General features: G+C 56.7%; 1 protein-coding gene across 8 annotated transcripts in view; it reads right to left on the bottom strand.

Annotated features, from left to right (window-relative positions):
* Positions 1 to 2,936: 2,936 nt before the first annotated feature.
* SLC39A11 (solute carrier family 39 member 11) overlaps positions 2,937 to 23,571 on the bottom strand; it is a 98,405-nt gene continuing 77,770 nt past the window's right edge. For all 8 annotated transcript variants that reach the window (XM_074607381.1, XM_074607384.1, XM_074607385.1 and 5 more), the window contains 3 exons: positions 6,314 to 6,412; positions 4,923 to 5,081; positions 2,937 to 4,755 (listed from right to left, as the gene is read on the bottom strand). In XM_074607381.1, coding sequence (XP_074463482.1) covers positions 4,677 to 4,755; positions 4,923 to 5,081; positions 6,314 to 6,412 — 337 coding nt within the window. In that variant the 3' untranslated portion in view covers positions 2,937 to 4,676. The remainder of the gene's footprint in view (positions 4,756 to 4,922; positions 5,082 to 6,313; positions 6,413 to 23,571) is intronic.

Below are 23,571 nucleotides of genomic sequence, written 5' to 3'. Positions count from 1 at the left end.
GCAGGCAGGGGGGGATGATCCTGCATGTGCTGGGAGCCGGGAGCCCGCGTGCGCGCGCGGGAGAGAGCGGGCGGCTCGGCTTTAATTGCAGCCTCCTTGCCAAGGCCAACAAAGTCCGCGCACAAAGAATAGAAGTCATTTTGTCTGAAGGTTCGAATTGTTTCTTTCCCGAGGGGAGGGGAGGGGAGGGGAGGGAGGCGAAATCCGTGCCTTTATAAGCAATGACTCAGGTGCTACGATCTACCCTGGGCGCGCATCTCGCACGCCCGAGAAATGCTTTGTGCCGTGTTTTGTTTGACGGCGCGGGCCCGGATAATGGGATTATTGTTCGCTTTGCGTGCAAAGCCCTCGCTCGGGGTTTTTCTCTCCCCGCCCAGCCCTGCAAACCGCAGCCGCCTTCGCCTTCCCCAGCACCCCAGCACAGGGCCGGCGAGCGCCCGGCACCCACCAAGGGTGTCCTCCCCACCCCCCCCCCCCCCAGCCCATTCCTGCTCCCTGACTCACGGGGTGACGTGCGCCGTGTCCCGCCGGCGCGGGGAGAGACCCATTTTCCCTGTGCCCCGCTGGCACAACCGCAACCGCAGCCCTTTGCCGTGACGGAGCCTGGCCAGGCAGGGAGAAGGAGCTGCCGGGGAGGGAAGAGCGGCCACCGAGCAGGCGTCATGCCCCGGTGCCATCCTCCATGCCTGCCACGTGCCGCCCTGGCACCCGCCGGGAGCTGCCTGGCGTGGCATGGAGGCAGGGAATAAGGTGGGATTTACCCGGAGCAAAGGGGACGACGGTTTCTCCTTGCTCCGGGTGGGATGGATCAGCCGCATCCCCGAAGGGAGAAGCCCAACGCTTTGCATTACGCACTGGCAGCCCCAAGTAATCCCCTCTCCAAAGCCCTAATCCGCCGGCAAACACGCGAGCGGTGCCGAGCTATCAGCAGCCTCTCCAGCCACCACTTAGTCACAAGCCCAACCCGACGCTCGCCCCGGGCAGCTCTTCTGGCCCTGGGAGTTTCCCGGTGGATTCCTCCACCATCTTCTCACCAGCCGTTAATTGCCCGACGGCGGACCATGCCCACAGCCATCCTGCAGGAAAGGGTCTTGGTGGTTCAGCCACTGAAAGAGGAAAACAAAAAAAAAGCACAAGAAAAGCAGGAAAATACACCCGGCGCTGCGTCGCCGGGCTTTTTTCACAGCGACTTTGCTTGGCGAAGCTCTCCAAGCCCCAGCTCCGTGCCCCGGGCACACGTGCTCGCACACGCCGCACCGAGCTTCGCCTCCTGCCAAACGCAGCCTCCTCCGGGGCTGTGAAAAATTGGGGGATTTTCCACTTCTCGGGTCACCCTCCGTCATTAGCAGGGCTTGCAAAACCCCGGAACATCCCCAAAAGCATGAGGAAGCAGCCCACAAACCTATAGCGGGTTTGGGGTTATTTTTAAAGCCCGTGGCAGAAGCACATGGACGGGCTGTTTAGGAAAAGATCTTTCCCTTTTCCTTCTGGGGTTTGAGGCTTTTGGCGGGGGGGGGGGGGAGCCACAGTTTAAGCCTTCCTCCAGCCAATGCAAAAAGTTATTCATGTTTTAAGATAAACCCCAAGAATCTGAAGGTTTTGTAGACGTGAGGCTTTCCTGAAAAATTAGTAGCGGGGGGGGGGGGAAATCACCAGCGTTGATGCTACAATTTAATATTACACTTGTCAGGGGCGCAAAGGACGTTTCAAACCGGTCCAGGCTCCGCCGTGCCCCTCCGAAGGCCGACTGCCACCCATCAGAAGGATGGATGGACAGACCCCCGGTGCCCACCGTGAGGGTGCAGGCTGCCGTGCTGCTGGCCGGGGGTTTTGCCCCATTTCAGTGGGGCAGAGACGCCCAACGGCTTTGCCAAGGGGGCTGAGCCATGGGCTGGGGAGGGACCACCCCGGGGCCGGGGAGGGGGGCAAAACTCCGGCTGCATCCCAGCATCCAGGCAAGGGGGCGTGGGACCAAGCACATCCCGCTCTCCCAAAACCCCGCTCCCAGGGGATAACCTTCCTCTCCTTGCCTTCGGGCTCCGTGTCTGCGAGAGCCCGGCTCCATTCTGCTCCATTTATTGTCGCCTTCGCTCCGAACTCCACCTTGCCATTGACAGCTTTGGTTTCCAGGGGTAATTTCAGGCCTGGCCCCCGGCCAGCTTTTCAGTCACACCGAGGACTAGATCTAAAATTTCATTCACCTCCAGGGTACAAACAGAAAAGAAGGATTTACGTTATGTGCTTTCTGCATCGCCCTCCCCACCCGCTTCCTACGGGTCCAATGTACATAATTATCTCGGCTGGCTACATCTAAGCGGGATTAAATGCTTTGCGTGATATTATCTCACAGCAAACTGATTACAAGGCTGCCTTTAAATGTATAATGTGTTTTTCTGTACCAGCTTACACCACGCGCCAGAAATCAAACAGGAAAATATCACCGACGCTCTGCGAGAAATCCCAACCCGTGGACACCCCTGAGGATTTTTAAGTTCCACGCGAAGGCTTTTGGCTGAAAACCGAGGGCTAAAAGCTTTACAAACGCTTCTCGTGTGTCTAGAAACGAGGTGAAGAGCGGTGGGAGATTGCTCAGCCTTTCTGCGGGTGGCACTGGGAAGGAGACACCGGCTGCGGGGGACAAGGGCGCTTGTTCCCGGCCGAGGGCAGGTCCCTTCCAGATCCCTGTCCCGGGGCGGCAGGGACATCTCTCACCTCCTGGTTTTAAAAAGAGGGTCCTGACACCCCTCGGTTTTCCCGCTGGGACCCGTAACCCCAAATCTCCCCTGTGCCCCCTTTTTTTTCCTCCCCAAAGAGGCTGCCTTCCTGCTTGAGAGGCAGGACCTCTGACAAGCCAGGAACAATTCAGCTGGAGAAAAGAAACGCAGCGGAACGGAGGGAGGAGAAGCAAAGCTGCGGCTTCACGGCACGAAAATAAATCAGTGCAACCTCTGAATTTCCCATTTATTGAAACCAATCACAGTTAAAAGGTCAAATCCATTGGCAAATAGTAGTTCTGTATCATCCAGAGCGACACACAAACGAAGTACAAATGAAATCCAACCGAAAAAAAAAAAAAAGAGAGAGAGAACCAAACAAAAATGCATGGCTCTAGTTTAGTTTATTCAAGCCTGTTCCCTTTGGCTGCCCTTCCTGCAGCATCTCCGGCGGGACCGAAGGATGCTCCGTGACGCCCCACGCTCGCACCCCGCTCCCCCGAGAGCCTGCGGAGGGGCTGAGATGCCGGCGGCAGCCGGGAGATCCAGTTCTTGTTGCCGCAGGGTCTAACGAACCCTTCTGTAGGGTTCCTAAAGCATCCTGAGCGAAGAGGGAGGTATGGGTTCGCAGCACCCTCCCAACCTGGCGTTCTGCTCCTCACCGGAGCGTGCAGCCGGGGACGGGGAGGGATGGGCAGGGCTCGCTCCGCAGCCTGGAAGGGACCAATCCTGCCTGCTCAGGATCAGCCGTCCAACAAGAGATGCTCAAAAAGCAGAGGGCGAAGAGGCAGGTACACACGGCGCGTGTTTCTGGCTCTCCAGGTAGGATAATTAATGAGTTATTTCATCCTGGTGCCGCTCAGGAAGACGAGGGCCCGCGGCACGCTCAGGTCCTGGCTCAGCTCCGAGCTCTTCCGCAGGGCGACGTGCGACCAGGGCCAGCGCCGGGAGGAACCTGTGGGGGCTCCGGGGAGTTACGGACCATTGGAACCCGCAGCCGTGAACCAGCAATCGCTCGGGGAGGTCAGACAGAGTCATGGGCCCACGTGGAAGCGTATCCTGCTGCACATCATGGACACATGGATGACCACATCTTGCCTTTTTGAAAAGTACATGCTAGAAAACACAAATATTCTTCTTTCCTGTTTTTGTTTTTGTTTTTGTTTTTTTCCTAGAGAAAACCTCGAGGTATTGGACACAATGCATTGGAACAGAGCTCCACTTAGGAGATAAATTTAGGAAAAAATGATGTTTCCTCCTACGGAGATCCGAAAAAAATTCATTTTTATTTGCCTGAAATATTTGCACCCATCAAAACTATTACCCTAAAACATTCCCAAGGACCAGCGGGATACACGAGCCCTGCGATCCCCCGGAGTGCGGTATGTGCTATCCTAGCCCCGGTGCCTGCCACCTGCCTTTCGAAATACGTGTGGAAATCGAGACCCTGCAAGGAGTTTACTCCATCCAAATACCTTGGTACTCAACCACAGACCAGCTTAAACACGCGACAGTGAATTCCTAATCTCCTACAGCACAAAGATGATCAAAACCCAGAGCGACCTGACAGAGAAACCAGCCCAGCGTGGAAGGGACAGGACAGGGTGTCCTGCAGTGGCGGGGACAGGACAGGGTGACCTGCAGATGGAAGGGACAGGACAGGGTGACCTGCAGCCCAGCCGACGCGGCGTCCAACAACCCTCCCGAAAGGAAAAGAAAAACCTGGTGGCGAAAGGAAACCAGGACCCGCGAGGAACCACCCGTATTTGTGCTTTGAAAACCACCGACATGACGTTGGAGGGGAGGGAAGAGATATAAAATTATAGGAGATCAACATCAAACCCGATCAAAAAAAAATATATATATGTACAAAAAAAAGTCTAGAGGATAAATGCATGTCCAGTTCCAAACGCCGCCGCACAAATGGCTCTGAAGTCTTCTCCTGGGGAGCGGTGCGCTGCCCTACCCAAGCCCAACGTCCAGGGACATCATCACCACGAATCCCAGTATGGAGGTCCAGGAAGCCAGCTTCCCATTGCCACTGCAGGGAGAAAAGGGATGGCATGAGCTCCTGGGAGCCAGGACCGGCTTTTCGGATGAGGGAAGCGCTGCTTATATCTCATCCGGGCAAGAGAAAGGATCTTCTAGAGTCCTCTGCGCCTCCCCCCGTGTCTATCCGCAGTTAGTGGAGGTCACCGTGGGTCTCACCTGGTCTGTGCCTCGGGGATGATATCGTCCATCACCACGTAGACCATCGCTCCGGCGGCAAAGCCCAAGGCGTAGGGGAGAAGAGGCTCTGCCACCACCACGGCGAAGGCACCGAAGACACCAGCTAAGGGCTCCACCATGCCGCTCAGCTGCCCGTACCTGCGAAAGACCGAGACTAAAAGCCACCGGGGACCCGGCGCGAGGGGCGGCACAGCCCTCCCGGGGGGCTGCCGAGGCTCTGCAGCTCCCCATCCCCCCCCTCCTCCATAACGCCACCGCCTCCAGGAGGAGGTTGGCCACCCAGCCACACCAAGCCGAGCCACCTGGATTATTTTAAATGGGCAATGAAGGTGGTTTCACCCAACCTAGACGATTTTTCCAGGAAGGGAATTAAGGCACCATCCGATTTCTGCCCCCAAGAGCTCTGCGGGATTTGGGGATCCAGCTCGTGGGCAGGGATGGGTCAGAGAGGAAACATTTAGGCTAGATATAAGGAAGAAATATTTTACAATGAGGACGGTGACACTGGCCCAGGTTGCCCAGAGAAGTGGGAGACACCCCATCTACCTTGTCATAATGACCTTGACGCATCCCAGGCCAGGTTGGACAGGGCTTTGAGCAACCTGATCTACTTGAAGACGTCCCCGCTCATTGCAGGGGGTTGGACGAGATGACCTTTAAGTGCCCCTTCCAACCCAAACTGTTCCGTGATTCTGTAAACATTTCCAACCAGCACGGCTCAATCCCAAAGAGCACATCTGGCCCCAGCCTCAACCAGGATGAAATTCTGCTCTTCCCCCTCGTTTTCTTCCCCTCTAGGATTGTTTTAACTTCCCGGACCATGGGAACTCCCTTCCCGGCAGCAGCGATCCCGGTGCAAGTCCCGGCACCGGCTGCTCTTACTGACTGGGAGGTGGGTGGGTGGAAAAGAAAACAAAGCTGTGGCGGGAGCGGTTTCCACGCCGCCCCCCCGCCCTCCCATCCATCACCCGGCCCGGCACACGTGCACGGGCAGGAACGCAGCCCCGCGCTCGCAGAGTTCATGCCCTTGGCTTTTTCACCTCAGGGGGAAAAGGGAAAAGAAAAAAAAAAAAAGAAAAGAAAGAAAAAAAAGAAAAAAGCCGATTTGAAACCCAGCCCGGAGTGAAGCGAGAGGCAAAAAAAATGAAACAAAATAAAAATTCAAAAAAACCCCCAAACCTGCCCTGTTTAGGGCAGGATGCGGGAGCTTGCCACAAGCTCGCCCACCGGGACCCGCCGAGGCATCCCAAGGGCAGCTCGATGACGGAGCAACGCGAACGGAGACGGGGAGGGAATCTCTGGGCACCCTCTCGCCAGGAGTGGCCGGCGAAGGGCTCTCGTTCCCGCGGGCAGAGAGGAGCTCGGCTTACCAGAACGCTTTCCACGTCGAAAATCCAGCGCCGCGCAAAGGCAGGCTGACGGCCAGGCCCTCCGGGAAATTCTGAATCCCAATCCCGATTGCTAAATTCCTACCCACACAAAAAAACACAATGTGTGTGTATATAAATATATGTACATAAAAAAAAATAATATATATATATTAGGTGCAAAGCACAATCTGGGGTAGGCTGCTGGGAGCTAGGAAAGAACCAAACCGACGTTAATGAAGATATGCCTTTGGAATGGAAGTGCAGCTAGCCCTGGGGCTAGTTGTGCTAATATTTAACGTGAACACGGCGAACTTCATCTTCAAAGAGCTCCACGGCATTTAATCAGCTGCAGCACCAGTCCTGGGAGCGACGGAGAGCAGATGGAGGAGGAGAGACCTGTCCCTGTCCCGGGAGGCCCCACGAGGTGCTTCCAACCGGAGGCGTCCCGGGAGCCGCAGCATCCCTGGACCCCAGGGTCTGGGGCAGTGCCAGGCTGAAGGTCCCCCAGAGGATGGTTCCTCCCTCCTGGGGGGGCTTTGCCCCAACGCAGCCCCCGGTACAGCCGGTCCCTCTCCTGTAACCTGCCCCAGGTCTCCGCAACACCATCCTTAACCATAACCACCATAACCATAGCCACCCAAAGCCCCCTGCAGGGGCCTTACAGCCGCGGGCTCCTCAGAAGTGGATTACAGCCACAGGATTTCACTTCCTTTCTCTCTTTTTTCCCCCTCTGGCATCCCATGGGAAGGCGGCACTCGGACTTCCAGAGCCCGTGCGTCCATGGGTGAAGCAGCGCAGGAGGTGGCAGCAGCGGCGAGGAGCGTTTCTCCAGGCACGAGAGACAAAACGCCCAGTGAAGGGGGTTCAGCAGGCAGACACAGCGACCTTGAACCCCCCCAAGCAAAGCCCCACGTCCCCAGCGGCACAAAACGCAGCTCTTAGAGCTGACAGCCGCGGGACAGCCCTGGGAGGTGTGAAGGGATGCTCCAGGGCAGGGAATCAGGTGAGGTCTCTCCTCGCCCGCCCTCTCCCCTCCCATGCTTAGACCCAACGCCCGTGTCAGCACCCACCTTCGGAGCACCCCGCGCCCCCCCTGCGCTCCTGCCCGAGCCTCCCCCCGCAGCCGCCCCAAGGCGGGACCCCCACGTCGCCCAGAGCTTATCCAAAATGGAAATAGCTCCGCCAACAGCTGGCGGTCACGAATGCTGGCTTTGCAGCGGGAGGGTTTCGTTGGATCTTCCACGCGGGACCAGCAACCGCTGCTCCCGGCACCCCATGCTGTCACCCATCCTCAGCCGGGATTCGCTCCAGCCTTGGGAACGGTTCTTCTCCTCCGCCCCAGGGGCCCTTTCAGCTCAGGATTTTTTGGTGAAAACCAAGAAATTGGGATATGGGGTTTTTCTCCTTCTCTTCCTCCAAGGAACAGAAATGTCGCAAGCACCAAACCAAACGGGGCTCGTTTTTTATGGCGGGGGCTCCTTAGGCTGAGGGAACGTGAGAGCGAACTGTCATTTGTTCCCCAGTTGGAGCATTTTGTGGCTTCGCCGGTGTGTGTTGGTGGAGCCGGTTGTGGCCCGTCCCTGGGGGGACACCGAGAGCGTGACCGTCCCCGGGGGGCTCAGAGCAGCAAGGTGCTGGGCTGCGACCTGCCCCCGGCTCCGAGCCGGACCCCGGCGCCTCTCCGCAAGGTCACTTATTCCTTTGCCAGCAGCTGAAAGCTCCCTTCGCTCCTTTAAACACTTGTTTCCTATTAGTAAAATAAGACTGGTGAGAAAAATCTCTCCGGGTTGTTTAAACTTCTACTAGGGTTTACAGAGAGGGGAGGGGAAGGGGGAGAGGCTGTGGGTTTCCCTAACCAGGACAGGCTATTACAATCAAAAACATTATTCAAGGGAAAGAGAGAGAGAACGGAGGGGGAAAAACATCCCTTTTAGAAAACACTGGAGCCGCTGTCTGTGCGCTGGGTTGGGTTTTTTTTTTTCCCCCCTCCTTCCCTCGCCTTCGCACAAAGCAGCTATTACTGGCCCCGACCACAACAAATTAATGGGGTGGGAGAGGGAGGTGTGAATGGAGGGGTCTGTACGGCAAGGGCGGTGAGCCCCCCTCTCGCCCCCGGTCCCGCTGGGAGGGGGGAACCCCGTGCTGACCCCGTGCCCCGCAGCAGCCCAAGGGGCAGGAGGGATGTTATCCCAGGGAAAGATCCGTCAGGAGAAGCCCAGGCGGGTGGGTTTGCCCCGGCTCTCCTCCTCCCCTCTCTCCCCCGCGCACCCCTAGCAGAACCCATCGGGGCTCCCTAAAGGCAAGAACCGGTCCCAGCCCTATAGCCTGGGCCACCGTGGGGCAGCGCCAGATGCCCAGTGGGTCTGACTCATGCCAGGGACGGGGCTGCAGCCGGCTCGGCCAGCACGGCAAGCAACGGGCTGCAGGGAGGAACGTGCCACGTGCCCCAGCATCCACACACCACGGCGAGCAATGTGCCACGGCGTGCAATGGGTCACGGCGTGCTCCAACACCGACAGGGACCTGCCAGGGCCAGGCCAGCCGCTGCCCCCAGCCCTCGGCAGGGAGACAGCTACGTGTGCCCCCGGTCACCTCCTGGAACTCCGGTCCTTCCATGTCCCCACAAAGGTCTTCTGCTCACCCATCCCCCAGCCCCAGGGCCACTCCGTCCTTCAACGCTTCCTCCCGCTGCAGCTCTGCCTGAACAATTCTTGGAGTTTGGGGCCTTTTGAGCCTTTCCCGGGGCCACTAATCTCATCAGGATGAGGACAACGCCGTGACACTGCGGAGGCCAGGAACACATAAGCCTTCCTATTTGCTTTGCCTTGGTTCGCTGCACGGAGGGTACCTCCACTCGCCGGGCAGGGGCCACCTCTGTTTGCCCAGCGCAGCCTCTCGGGAGACGTCCGGGTGCGAAGGCAAAGCACGTTTACCTCCGATGCCCCAGCTGTGAAACAAAACCATCCCAACGGGACATTCCTCTCCCCCTTCGCCACCGAGCCCTGCACACCTCACACCTTCTCCGGAGCTCCCGTGTCGAGCTGACGGCAACAGGGCTGGTGAGAAAGCAACTGAATCAAAGCTGCATTGTGTACGAGGAAAACAAAGGCGTCCTTATTACGGAAATAGGTGGGGATTCTTGGAAAGCTTCCCCCGACTGCAAAAAAGCACATTGTAAAACAGATGCACAAAGACAGACCGGAGCAGTCTGGCCCAGGGGAGCCGACGCTCCGGGAGCCCACGATGGGCTACGGGACACAGAGGAGATGACAACGGGGAGATGAGCCAACGCAGGCAAAGGGACAATCATCAGAATGAAATCTTTAGAGACATTAGGGTCTGTAAAGCGAGGAAGGTGGGGGATAAATGACAGAGAGGTGTTAGAAGCGGGTCCCACCTGGTCTGATGGGTGACCCGTGTCCAGCTAGAAGACACGTCGCAGACAAGGAGGATAACCAGTGGCTCAGCCCCAGCCTACAAACGGGCGTTGATGTAAAGAGAGAGCAGCCCAGTGGAAACCACACCAGATTCTGCCTGGGGACGCGTGTGTCCCGCTAGCGGCTCTGCCACCAGCACCCTGGCCAACGTGGGAATGTCGCTCGTGTGTCTCTGTGCCTGGGCACAGTGGACTCAGGTGTCCTTGGAAGCATCGAGGATCAAAGAGCCAACACGCGTTGGCCAGGTTACCTTGTCCCCAGCTCTCTGCCTCAACTTCCCCATCTGTAAAACGACGGTGAGGACAGGGATGTCCTCCATAACCTTCTCAATCTGGGAACAGAAACACCACAAGGACACGCGCTGTCTACACATGAGCTCCGCAGAGAGCCAGCGACGCTGGGATGGGTCTGCCCTTGCGTTGGCTCATCCTCTCCTGCATCAGAGCCCAGCGCTACAGTTTTAAGGAAGAAAAGGTAAAACCGTGGCATCCTGGCAGAGCACCACCGAGGACCAGCTCCTCATGGTGAGAGGGAAAGACTCTACATCCCCCAGGGACGTACCGGGGCTGGACCTCCTACCCCCAGCTCGCCTGCCAACTGCAATGGCACCACGCTGGGAGACTCCAAGTTCACTTTCAAAAAAAAGTTGGCATCTCTGCATATTTGCAAGGTCAAGGCACAGAAAGCCTTCTATAAGCCTAAACCCTTGTTTTCAAGGGCCTATTCTTTTACAAACTGATTATGAAAGCAGGCTACATATTCTTAACAAGCCCCTTTTCACTACAGCTTTCAATTCCCTCCAGTGTATAATGTGCATGTGTATTCTTGCATGGCAGGCCCTTACATACTGTTTTGATTGTTATCGTCTTGCCATGAAAGGGCCGATTGTTTTGGGTTCCCAAGATTACATCATGGCTCCCACTCGGGCCGCCCGTCGAGGTGTTTGATCAGGGCTCGCAGGTGGGAAGGAGCTCTGCGGCGAGCGCAGGGCCCTCAGCGTTTCCCCAGACCTGCCCTACCTGTTCGACACCGCTGCCGGCACGCTCTGCCCCGGCATACCGGAGGCTCTCACGCGAGGAGGCAGACAGAGAGCTGCGGGGGGAAGAGAAGGGTGGCCGCGGTCCCCCCCATCATCCCCGACAGCCACCGGCCCACGCTCCAGTCCTCAGGAATAGCCAGACCCATCCGCAGGTGCACGGGGCTCCCGGCAACATTTTTAAAGGCCAAATCTACAAAAGCAGGTGGGAGGATGTTACTGACGCAGATTTGTCCTTTGATAACGCAGTATGTTTCATCACAAACACTCAAAACCATTACAGAAAAAGAAGTGGATACAAACCTACCGTGCCTCCTCCTCCTCAGTGCAGCCACCAGCCCCGTTACCCACGGGGACACGGAAATGCACAGAGCAACGTGGGAACCTGTCCCGGGGCAGGGGACGCAGCATGTGGTCCCATCCCAAGCAAGGGACGCAGCGTGTGGTCCCATCCCAAGCAAGGGACGCAGCGTGTGGTCCCATCCCAAGCAAGGGATGCAGCGTGTGGTCCCATCCCGGGCAGGGGATGCAGCGTGTGCTCCCATCCCGGGGCAGGGGATGCAGCATGTGGTCCCATCCCGGGCAGGGGATGCAGCGTGTGCTCCCATCCCGGGCAGGGGATGCAGCATGTGGTCCCATCCCGGGCAGGGGATGCAGCGTGTGCTCCCATCCCAAGCAAGGTATGCAGCGTGTGGTCCCATCCCGGGCAGGGGATGCAGCGTGTGGTCCCATCCCGGGCAGGGGATGCAGCGTGTGGTCCCATCCCAAGCAAGGGATGCAGCGTGTGGTCCCATCCCGGGCAGGGGATGCAGCGTGTGGTCCCATCCCAAGCAGGGGACGCAGCGTGTGGTCCCATCCCCGGCAGGGGATGCAGCGTGTGGTCCCATCCCGGGCAGGGGACGCAGCGTGTGCTGCCCATCGCATGACGCCTTGAGCCTGACAGCCCTCAGCTCTCCTCCCTACCGACAAAGAGACAACCAGACTAGTAACCACTGCATGATTTCCCAGTTACACAGACATACGGAGCAGAGCCTCCACCCAAAGCGTGCCACGAGCGAGGTGCTCTCTAAACGGCACCAAAGTCAGCCAGTACGGCTAAGAGGAAGCAACGGGAAGAGGAGAAATGGCAGGAAAGAATTTGGGGGAAGAGCTGCAGAGATCAGGAGGCAGGAACAAGCCGGACAGTCGCGTGGACACCCACCTCCTGTGAGAACCGCAAAAGCGCAAGACACGGACACGGGTCTGAGCGGTTACACAGCCTGCTCCCGGGAACAGAGAAGCTCACGCGGGGTCTCTGCTGGAGCCACGCATGGTGGGCACATCCCAATGGAAGCAACGCCTGCTCCCCCGCTGCTGGGCCCTTTCGGCGCTGCTCCTCGGTAGCCACTTCCATGTCTCTTCCCAGCCCTTCCCTCCCGCTTCCCATTCAACGGCTGGGCTCGTCGGCAGCATGTGGCCTGGGCTGTGTCACATCTGCTGGCCTGGCCCTCCGCCAGCCTTAAGCACACCCCGCTCTGCATCCGCACGCACTAAACATTTACAATTTTAGGAAATTTTACCCTTAATTTATCCCAAAGGCGCGTAAGCTAAGTTCAAAGTCATAAAACCTGCTCTCCCCTCCGACTGCAGCAGCCGGGACGTGAACTTTAGCTGAAGAGCTAGAAATTCTCCGGCTTTCCCAACACAAACCCCCGCCGGTACCAGGCCAGCCCAGGAGGGGGCTGCCACCCACCTCCCCCCGCCCCGGCAAACCTCAGCTCTGGGTGGGCAGGAGAGGGAAGCCCCCGTGCCACCCAGCCGGCCACATCCCGCGGCCCCAGGCGATGGGGATGGGTCTGGGCATGAAGCACCCCAACGCATTCACGTGCCACTGCTGGTTCCATCGGTGGGTTACATCACTTTGCTAAAACACGCGGGACTTTTATTTTTCCTTTCGCCCAAAGTGCTGCGTGTCGCCGTGCTCTGCGTCCTGCCCGCGGTACCCGTGTTTTTGCCAGACCCACACGAGCTCTTGGGCTCCTTCCGACCTCCCCTCCCCAGCCCCACTTCAAACACAAAGCTCAGCTGCCCCCTGCATCCCCTGCATCCTCCTGCGCATCCTCCTCGCTGCATCCTCCTGCGCTCCCGGGGAGGACGGACCTTCCAAACCCTTCCCGCATGAACCACCAGGGCATTATCATTACAGCTTAATTGGCCGAGGAAACCAGGGAGTGGCGCACGAAGGTGGGCAAGCCTCAAAGGCAGCTGGCCACGGGTGCAAGAGCATCCTGCGAGACACGTGGTGCAAACAAGGGACTTCGCTCTGGGTACCAGGCGCTGCCAGCCCGGGCTCAGACGCCCCGTGGGGCTGCAGCGTCTCCTCCTTATCCCCAGCGAAGCCAGAAGGGCTCAGCTGAAAGGACACGGGTCTGGACACCCCCATGAGCGGCTGCCGGCAAGAGCAAGTTCAAAACCAGGCGGGCAATAAGTGCTGGAGACCGTGGCGGTGCCAGGCTGGCCCGCAGCCGTGGCTCTGCCGTGGCAGGCGTGCATCTACCGCCGGATCGCACGGAGGGGTCCCACTGTCTCGGGGCTATTTATTCCTCTGGGGTTTTCAAATCTTTGTTCTTATCTGCCTGGTTATTTATGTAACTGTTTGATTTATGAGTCAGACTCACACACAGGGTAAAAGTTCACATCTCCCCCGATGTGGGAAGCACAAAGCCAGGTTTCATGCGCTCCGCGCATTCTTGCTCTCTTCTCTCTTCCGTCGTGTCCTGAGCTGGGCAGGAAACGCTGGGTGAGCCTCGGTGCTTTCTCCCGCTGCCGGGTAAGAGCGTGACCGCGACCTGCGAGCGCAGGATCCGGCCAGCGTCAGCCGAGCCTCATCTGGCTCCATCTCTCCAAGGCTGGTACCTGCAAAACGAGCAGGAGACGGGACCGACCCCCAGCCTCGCTCCGTGCAAAACCCCCTTTGCCGGAGGTGCAAACCGAGGGCGAATGCCCTCGTCCTGCCACTTGCTCTCGCGGCACGTAACGAAAAGCAGAATCCATTGCGCAGAGAGCTTTCCATCAGCTAAAATGTTAACAGATACTTGAAAAGAACGAAAGCATCGCTTCCCATTCTCAGCATCTCAAATCGGGTCCCGGGAGCCGGTCCCCAGCTCTGCCCAGCCGGACGGGGAGGTGACACCCGGCCCATGATGGGAGGATGCCCCCGGCGCCGGTGAGCCCCAGGAGATGCTCAGCCCCTGCGATGGGCTCCCCTCTGCCCGTCCAGCAGGGACCTGCCTCAGTTTCCCCATTCCGAAGATAAAGACAGGAAGGCAGCATTAAAAAGCAGCACGCAGAGCTGCAGGACACGTGCCCTTGCTGTTATTCACCGCATCCTTCCTTTTTCAGAAGCATGTTTGGAGAAAAGCTCGGCATCGTGAGGGGCCACCCCGAGTCCTGCAGACACCCGGCTCCCAGACACGTTGGAAATCCCACCAAACTCTTACAAGCAGAACAGCGACGACCACAAAAACCAGTCCGCTGGGATGGCAAGAGCTCGCACCTCGTCACAGCCGGCTCCCGAGAGTGATGGCTTGGACAGAAATCTCTATTTTTGAGCAAAAGCCAAGACCATCCTTCCCCGGCAGCCACGGAGGAACCGCAGGCAGCACCTTCCAACTCCAACCATCCCTTCGCTTCGGTTAAGACCCTACAAATCAGAAGTACCTATTTTTAAATACCTTACGATGACCCTCATGCGAGACCTCATTAACTCTATTTTAAACAGCGTCAGGCTGCAGAAAATCTAAATTTTTACATATGCATCTAGGCATGCCCATAACTAAAGCAGGATTTAACGATGTGGCTGCATTGATCTCGGGTAGGGCTAGAGCTGGAGGGAGATACAGAACCTTATAAAGGCTATTAAAATATTTTTTTAAAAAATTAAATGCACACACAGAAGCTGGGTGGTCTAAAAGCAGGGCTGGGATTAGGGCCCACCTATAAAAATCCCCAATAATACCTGCCAATTAATGTTTATAGCTTCATGCGAACACGCCAACCCTCTCCCCTTTGTACGAATCTTCAAATCATAAGCACGTCCCACACGTAAAATAATTTTCTATGCCACAGAAATCTCAGCGCAAATAACACGCTGGGGGCAGGGGAATGGTTGGCGGGGGGGGAGGAATTTTAAGGGTTTTTTTTTTGTCTTGTCCTCCAGAGCCAGGCAGCCACCGATGGCTTAGAGAAAACAAAAGCCTGGAGCAAGGGAAGAAGGATGAGCGCAGTTAATAAAGACAGTATTCTTCTTCATTGCTAGGGAGTGAAAAGAACCTGAAGGGAATCAAAGCCCAGCTATACATACAGATAAATATATATATATATATATTTCAGTCGTCCTCTCTCAGGTGCCTGCAGTAACAGGGTGATGGAGCTCAGCATCCCACTCATTCCCTCCGGAATGAGCTCGCTGCCGGGGCAGGGCTCCACAGAGCGGCCCCCAGACGATTCCTGCGCATCCACGTTCGCATCCTGATGGGGATCATTCGCAAAGAGCAAAATTAAAAGCACTGAAATGGTTTCTCCTCTTCCCTCTCCTGCAGCATCGCTGTTGAAACGCGCCGGGGGAGAGCGTGAAAGCACCAGAGCGGCTCCTTTATGCCGCCCGAAAACCTGGAACTAAACAATTTACTAACAGCTGTAGCTATAAAAGGCCCCATTATCGCATCGTGTACAGTAACAATGTCTTCATTCAAATTGCTTCCCCTCCTCGGAGGATTTATTTTTAAACCAGGCGGCTAAAGAGAGGAACAGGCCACTGGGGCTGCAAAGACCGAACCCGGTGTTCAAAGTGAGCCTTGTTTGGTGTTATCTTGATAAGATAAACAGGGATAATGGCTTTTTTCTTTCTCTGCTTTTTTCTATGCCCTCTTGCTTTTATTTTAAGGTGAACAGGAACTGGACACGTGCACTTTGTCGATCAAAGCTGGGGCAGGAGAGGCCTTTGGGGTGAGGTCCTGGAGAACACCTCATTGCCAGGTTTTGGCTTTTGGGGCCGGGGAGGGAGCAGCGCCCGACGCTTTGTCCCATGGGTTCAAGGTTCAAGGGCAGGAGCTCACACAGCCTGGCCCCGCCAGCCGCAGCTCCCCTCCCGACTAACCCATCCTCTACAGAATCCTTATCCATCCTCCAGCCGGAACATCCCGCACAGCCTGGACCACCGCAGAGAGCCGGGACCCCTCCGGGATCCTGCCCGGCACTGGGAGCCTCCCCAGCCGCTCCCCTGCAAAACACCAGGGCATGATGCAGACACCCAACGCGGTTGCCTTGAAAACCGTGAGTGCCTCACCTCCACCACGGGGCGCGGGATGAACACGGCCCCATGGAAGCATCACAGAGTGTTCAGCAGCTGCTGCTCACGGGCTCTTGCAAACGCAGAGCTGAAGCCTTCTCTTGCAAGGCCACTAAGGGTGGCTTTGGCCATTGCAGCACCCAGCCACAGAAACCATTCAGTTGGCCAACAGCACAGCCAGGGAAAAGGCTGGGCAGGTCCCTGCAAAGCCCTTTGGCAGAGGGAAGAGAAGCTGAAGAGCTCCACATCGGAGCTGCTCCGGGCATCGCCTGTCCCTCGGGCTCTATCTGCAGACGCAGTGACCACCACAGACAGAGAAGAAAGCAAGCGTTACACAGACTTTCCACCCAGCCAGATGTTGTTTGGGAGGCCAGCTGTCTCTCCTAAGCATTACGAATCAACCAAAAACCCTTCTCGGTCTAGACACTCGAGTAAGGGAGAAGGAAGAAGTGAGAGAGAAGAGGAGGGGAGACTATTTACACAAACGGTGATGTAAATGCGAGCAGCCAGCAAAGGGATTCGCAGCCAGCAGTCCGGCTTCCAGCCAGGCTTCGGAGACCTCCCTGCTGTCTTGGGAGGTCTTCTCCTCCTCCAGCCCGGGGCAATACGTGAGGCTGCAGCACCCATCCAGCCCCAGGAGCCTGGACCCAGCGGAGACCGGGCTGCCAGGGGCTTTCAACCAGCCCATTTCGGGTAAGGGATGGGCAAGGGAAGAAGAACGGGTGTTGCCACCAAACCTGCCGGCACCAAGGTGGCGAAGGAGCCTCCAACATGCAGACACAAGCCACAGAGCCCAAGGGGTTCTGCTCAGCCCGGCTCCGTCACTTCAGGCAGGTCTCCTGCTGAGGCACTGACTTCAAGCACCTTGAATTTGGGTTTCTGAATTTCAGGAGAGCACAAAGCACCTGTTTTCGCTAGAAGACCTCCACCTCCTGCAGTCTGGCTGCTTTTGGAAGATGCTCCCCATCTCCCTCACCCCCTGCCCGGCTCCTCTCAGGGCCCTGGCAGCTGGTGCACGGCTCTGCTCTGTGATTCCCAGTGCCTCCATGTGCTCCCCCACAGCATCGTCCACCGAGAGCGGCCTCTGACCAAGCTGCTGCCCCTAAACACAGCCCTGCAATGGAACCCCCCCCCCCGCCCCCGGCCAGGCAAACGCCCGTCTGCCAGACTCAGAGAATGAAAAAAGCATCCTCTAAAAAGCATCCCCCTGGCACCGCTGCACGGGGATGGGGGACGGACGGACCCATCCCGACCTCTGCAGCCTGGCAGGAGGCAGGACCAGCATTGCAAGGCCAAGATAAACCATTCAAGACGCGGTTCGCTGCCAAGAACTACCGAGGAGCTGCTTTCCCGGCTGGAGCCCTGCCTGAGGCAGCCGCGGATCCGAGATGGGCTTCCTTTGGCAGGAGGGCTCAGCTCAGCTCCCCTGGCTCTGCTCAATGGTGGGACACAAGGACCTTCCCACCGGGTCCATCGCCCAGGGGACCCGCAGTGCTGCAGGCAGGCGACGGTCCTTGCTGGGGTCCCTGGTTTGCACTGGGGAAGTCTCCCCCAGGGATTTAAATTCACCCTGAACTCAGTCTCCAGCGTTCTGGATCGCTGTGAGCAAACCGAGCTACCACGCTTAAGGACCAGAAAAACATTTGTACTCTGCTCCTCATCCCAGGAGGGGAAAACAAGGTCTCTGCTCCCTGCCCGCATCCCTCTGCATCAGGGACCGGGCAGCAAAGCACCGTAAGACCCCAGGTTTAACTGGTTAACCCCAGTTAACCAGCATCGCACCAAAACGGGAAGCAGGTCCATCTGCAGGACCACAGACTACCCAGGCGCTGCAGGAGAATGGATGTTTTCCTGGTGCGGAAAACATCTGGTAGCTTTGAAGGCAGCTCAAGGAGAACACCGGAGGCCACACGGCTTTCCCACGGTGGTTTTTCTGCCCGTCGCACAGACGCGGCCACGCAAAGGTGCCGGGAGCCATCGGGAGCTGCGGAGCTGCTCCGGGAGAGGCTGGACACGCCGTCGTGTTTGCTGTCACGATGATTGCTTTATTCACGCAGATAATTTTTCTTGGATACAGGACGAAGCCAAGACATCGTGATCAGTCTGGCTTCTGTCTGTCAGCGGTGTAAGTCTGCCCGTGGAGGATAAGGAGTGGGAAGGGAGGCCACCTTGCTCCGCCGGCCATGGCCATCCTCCAACAGATCTCACCTGCTCTGCAAACCAAGAACACCAAAGCCATCCTGCAGCATCTGCTCAGGCGACAAACAGGAACTGGGAAGCTCCATCCAAGGGGACAGAGATGCCGGGAAAGGCCTCGTGAGGGGGAAGCACAGGCAGAGGCGCTGCCGGATCCAGCACAGCCCCGCAAACATCGCCGGGGGGGAAGCAATTTGAGCCCACCTCACCTGGATACCCACGCACCTGCTTCCTTTTCCTACTGGCCCAGAGCAGCTGTAATACCTCTTTTCAATAAAACATCATTTTCTGATGGGACAAGAGAGAATCAGAAGGCTTTGGCAGAAGGAGCACGCATCCATCAGCTGTGTCGCCGCAGCAGGGCGAGCGCAGGGCGTCCGTCCCCTCCCTGCCAAACACAAGCCCCGGTTCTCCTGGTGGGTGATGGAGGAAACTGCTTTCCCAACATCCCCACGGCTTCATTTCACCCAGCACCAAGACCTGCTCTTCTACCTAAATTGTGCATTTCTTCTCTTAAAGCCAATGTGCACATTCGCACGTGGGGGCTGGGACATCCGAGGCTTCTGCTGGGAAGATGCCGCCACCGCCGGCAGGAGCCTCCTCTCCATCTCTTCTGCTGAGGTTCATTAGCCACGACGAGAAACGCAGCAGCTGAGGAGCCACAGTCCTGTTTGGTGGCCCACCAAACCCTTCCGAGACCACTTTCTTCTCCAGAGCACCAGCCGTGGTGAAAACGCACCTTGGTACCATCTCCACCGCTCTCAAAAGAAAAGCCCCGGAGAAACCTACCCGGCTCGTTAACTCTGGCTTAGTAATAAACATCTGCCTGCAGGCCAGGCTAATTAAAAGGTGCTTAATAAGCATCTTCCAACAGTTTTGTTTTGTAAGCGGGCTTTGCGCTGCAGGCAGGAGCCGAATTTGTCTGGGATGCCGGGGGAAAGGTGGAAATCCCCGTCCGGCCCCACCTCGCCTCCCATCAACGTGTTGGGGGGGTTCCATTCGGTGTGTGCGTGCACAGCCCTGCGCTGATGAAGAGGGCAGGATTCGCCCCCCCCTTCCCCCCCCCCTCCCCCCCCCCCCCCAATTTCGATCCTACCCCGGCAGCAACCCCTTTATTCGCTCCGCTGTGGCTCTAGTCACAAGCGAGAGGCAGAGATTCCATGTGTGTGCGTAAGGAGGGGAAAAAACCCAGCGTGTCTTCTGCTGTCTCTCAGACCACAATGATTTCCATTCATTCAAAGAAAACACAGTATAAAATTTTTGCCTGGTTTCAATCTCCATACATTAATCAAGCTTTTTTTTTTTCCTTTCCTTTTTTTTTTCCTTTCCTTTTTTTTTTCCTTTCCTTTTTTTTCCTTTCCTTTTTTTTTCTTTCCTTTTTTTTCCTTTCCTTTTTTTTCCCTTTCCTTTTTTCCTTTCCTTTTTTTTCCTTTCCTTTTTTTTCCTTTCCTTTTTTCTCCTTTCCTTTTTTTTCCTTTCCTTTTTTCTCCTTTCCTTTTTTTTCCTTCCTTTTTTTCCATTCCTTTTTTCTTTCCTTTTCCTTTCTTTTTCTTTCTTTTTCTTTCCTTTCTTTTTCTTTCTTTTTCTTTCCTTCTTTCCTTTCTTTTTCTTTCTTTTTCTTTCCTTTCTTTTTCTTTCTTTCTTTCTTTTTCTTTCCTTTCTTTCTTTTTCTTTCCTTTCTTTCTTTTTTCTTTCCTTTCTTTCTTTTTTCTTTCCTTTCTTTCTTTTTTCTTTCCTTTCTTTCTTTTTTCTTTCCTTTCTTTCTTTTTTCTTTCTTTCCTTTCTTTCTTTTTTCTTTCTTTCCTTTCTTTCTTTTTTCTTTCTTTCCTTTCTTTCTTTTTTCTTTCCTTTTTTCTCTTCTCCCCCACCTCCCCCGGCCTGAGAGACACAGCGTGGGAGGCACAGGCTGTCCCATGAAATAATATTTTCCAAGCCATAGTCAAAGTCTGCCTGTCAACTCGAAGCCTCTTTTCTGTCTGTTTTACCAAAGCTGGACAGGAAACAATCTGTGGGCACAACAGATCAAAACAAGGCCAGCATTCCCAGCAAAAGGGCCGATGAATGGGAACCATTGTGCTGCGGTGGAGGAAACACCACCATCATCATCGGGGGAGAAAAAATTTAAAAAAAAAATCAAAAAAATATCTGTTTACATCACTTCCACACTCGCACCCGCTCGGCAGCTGCCCTAAATGGGAGCTTTCATTCGGGAGATAGCGGGGAAGGTGGGCTGCTGGGGGGAAGCTCCGGTGCCACCATGGGATGGTCCCTCGGCACCAAAAAAGCTGCGCTGGGGAAAGGCAAGCCCAAGTTAAAATTTACACCCCCAAAAACGTGCACTTTTCCCCTTCCTTGCACCCGCGGCCAGCATCACCTGCAGCTGGCAGAAGGGAATGCAACAAACTCTACGGTGGGATTCGGCTGCTGACGAAGGGGAGAAGGAATCAGTCCCTGCCCTGAGGAGCTTGGGGTTTAGGTGAGAAGGGCTCACCGTGTGCAGGTCACAGAATCACGGAATGGTTTGGGTGGGAAGGGACCTTAAAGCCCACCCAGTGCCACCCCCTGCCCTGGGCAGGGACACCTCCCACCAGCCCAGGTTGCTCCAAGCCCCGGCCAACCTGGCCTTGAACCCCTCCAGGGATGGGGCAGCCACAGCTTCTCTGGGCAACCTGGGCCAGGGGCTCACCACCCTCACAGCCAAGAATTCCTTCCTCAGATCTCATCTCAATCTCCCCTCTTTCAGTTTAAAACCCTTCCCTCTCGTCCCATGGCTCCCCTCCCTGCTCCAGAGTCCCTCCCCAGCTTTCCTGGAGCCCCTTTTGGGACTGGAAGGGGCTGGAAGGTCTCCCCGGAGCCTTCTCTTCTCCAGGCTGAACCCCCCCAGCTCTCTCAGCCTGTCCTCACAGCAGAGGGGCTCCAGCCCTCCCAGCATCTCCGGGGCCTCCTCTGGCCCCACTCCAACAGCTCCGTGTCCTTCTGCTGTTGGTGTCCCCAGAGGTGGAGGCAGTGCTGCAGGGGGGGTCCACCTCTCCCAGGAGGGTTCCAGCCCCGGCAGCGCTGTGCCCAGGAAAAGAGGGTGCTGCCGGGGTGACACCTCTCCCTGCCCGAGTGCCGGGGGGTTCCCCTGCCGCCCGCTCACCCTCCGACCGCTGCAGCTGCTCACGGGGATCCGGGTGAACCCCAAGAATCGCTCCCCAGCCGCGCAGGGAAAGCCGCCATTGTCTCCGTGAGCTGCCATCGTCCCTGTGAGCAGAGCCCCCCAACTCCCTCTGCTTTAAACCAGAGGCAGCAGCTGACCCCCCCCCACAGCTAAATGTACCCGGCTTCATCCTAAGGCAGAGGTTTGCCAAAACCCCTCCCGCACCGCTTCTAACCTCTCTCAGTCATTTGCACCCGCGGCATCCTAGGAGGACACGGTGCCCAGACCACCCATGGCTTAACAAAACACTTAACTTTATTTTTTAAACTTACAGTCCCTTACGTGTATCATCTGCTCCAAGTCATTTACAGCATTTAGCTCGGCATCGGTTTCACTTGTCCGAACATTCTCGGCGCACCTGAAAGAGCCGCCCTCCACCAGGCGTTTTGCCAGCGAAACGGCCACCTTTGGGAGCCCCGTTCCCTCCGGGACTCACCCTACAGCGACGGGAGACCACGAACCAGCCCCACATCTGCCCAGCCCAGGCTGATTGGAACATGGATGTTACCACCTAGTGTCAGGCGGGAGAGGAGCAGCAGCCAGGGATGGGGATGGAGGTGGGGACAGCTCGGCTGTGGCTCTTGCTCTGCGGAAACGGCCGGTTTTGGACTGCGAGCCCAGAGCATGGACATCCCCGACACCTCTGCTTCCCCGGCCAGCAGCAGGGACATGAGCTTTCTAACCCTGTAACGGGGATAAATTTAAAAATAAAAACGCACTACACGCTTTTGGGGAGGAAAGAGTACAGAAAAATCCCACCCCTGTTTTATTCTGTCTTTTCAGTTCGAGTCGGACTTGCAGATATTTCTTACTGCAATCAGACAAGTTATTCGCTGTAAGAGTCAGGTCCACGCTGTCCTAACTCAGCTCGTATTTGTGATGGGAGAAGTAGGGAAGTGGCTCTGCCCCATCCAAGTCAGGAGCACGGGGAAGGGGCCTGGAACAGCCAGCACCGAGACCAGCCAGCACCGAAAACGCAGAATATAACAGAAATGTGGGGATGGGGCACTGGGCTCGGCCATTCAAACCATGGCACAGGGAGGTATTTAGTGAAAGAAGGACAGCAAACGTACGGCAAAGGAGAAGAATGCTTTTTCCGACGAGGCAGGGGTCACCCGTCATCTCAGCACGGTTCGCCCGGTGCCGGGGGAATCCCACGGCAAAGCTGCCGGGCTGCGGGCGCCTGGGCAGGAGCTCGGGCTGGGGACGGCTCGCAGCACTGGCCGAAATCAAAATTAAATGATCCCTCTGCCAAACTTAGACCTCACCAATTACCTAGGACCTGAAAACGCTGCCGTGGTTGAAATTATCTTTTTTTTTTTTTTTTTAATATATTTTATTTTCTGGCGCATACCACCCCTTGTGACCAGCCTGAGCCTGACGCTGTGACAAAGGCCGCCTTCTTACCGAGCCACCGCCGCAGCACGCCCTGGTCCCGTGGCCCCCGTGCTGCGTGGCATGAGGACAGACAGCGGCCCCGGTCCCCGGGGACCCCCGTCCCCCCTGGATCCGCATCCTCAGAGGATGCTGTGTCCCTGCAGGCTGCCCAGGGATGCAGCCAGGCACCACGGGGTCACCGTCCCCTCTGTCCCACGATGGGGACGAAGCCTGAACCAAACCGCAGAGGTGCCACGAGAGGGATGGTGAGGGCAGGGGAGCTGGCGGGGGCGGGGAGGGAAGCGCAAATTCAAGCCCGTCTTGATCTCGGCAGCTCCAGCCCCATCTGGTTCCCGTTAAATCAGCCACACAAGGTGGAGAGGGTTTCCTCCCCCCACACTGCAGTGTGCAAAGAGGGGGAGGTAAAACAGCTTTTTTAAGACATGGCTGCCCTTCTCTTTACCTTCCTGCCTGGAAGGCAGCCAGGAGCGGCTCATGCCTCCCTGCTCACATCTGGAGGGGACCTTCTCCCCTCCCGGGGCTCGCCGCACGCCCCACAATGGGCACTGCTCCTCTGCAAGGGCTCTGGGTCTCGCTCCTCTTCTGTCACCGCAGCGGCTTTGTCCTGAGCCGCTATTTCCAGCCTGTGGGACTTTCCCATGTTTTTATCCTTGTGAGGAACTG

This window comes from Larus michahellis, chromosome 14 (genome assembly GCF_964199755.1).
Source record: "Larus michahellis chromosome 14, bLarMic1.1, whole genome shotgun sequence".
NCBI lineage: Eukaryota > Metazoa > Chordata > Aves > Charadriiformes > Laridae > Larus > Larus michahellis.
This window is presented reverse-complemented; position numbering and strand designations above follow the sequence as displayed.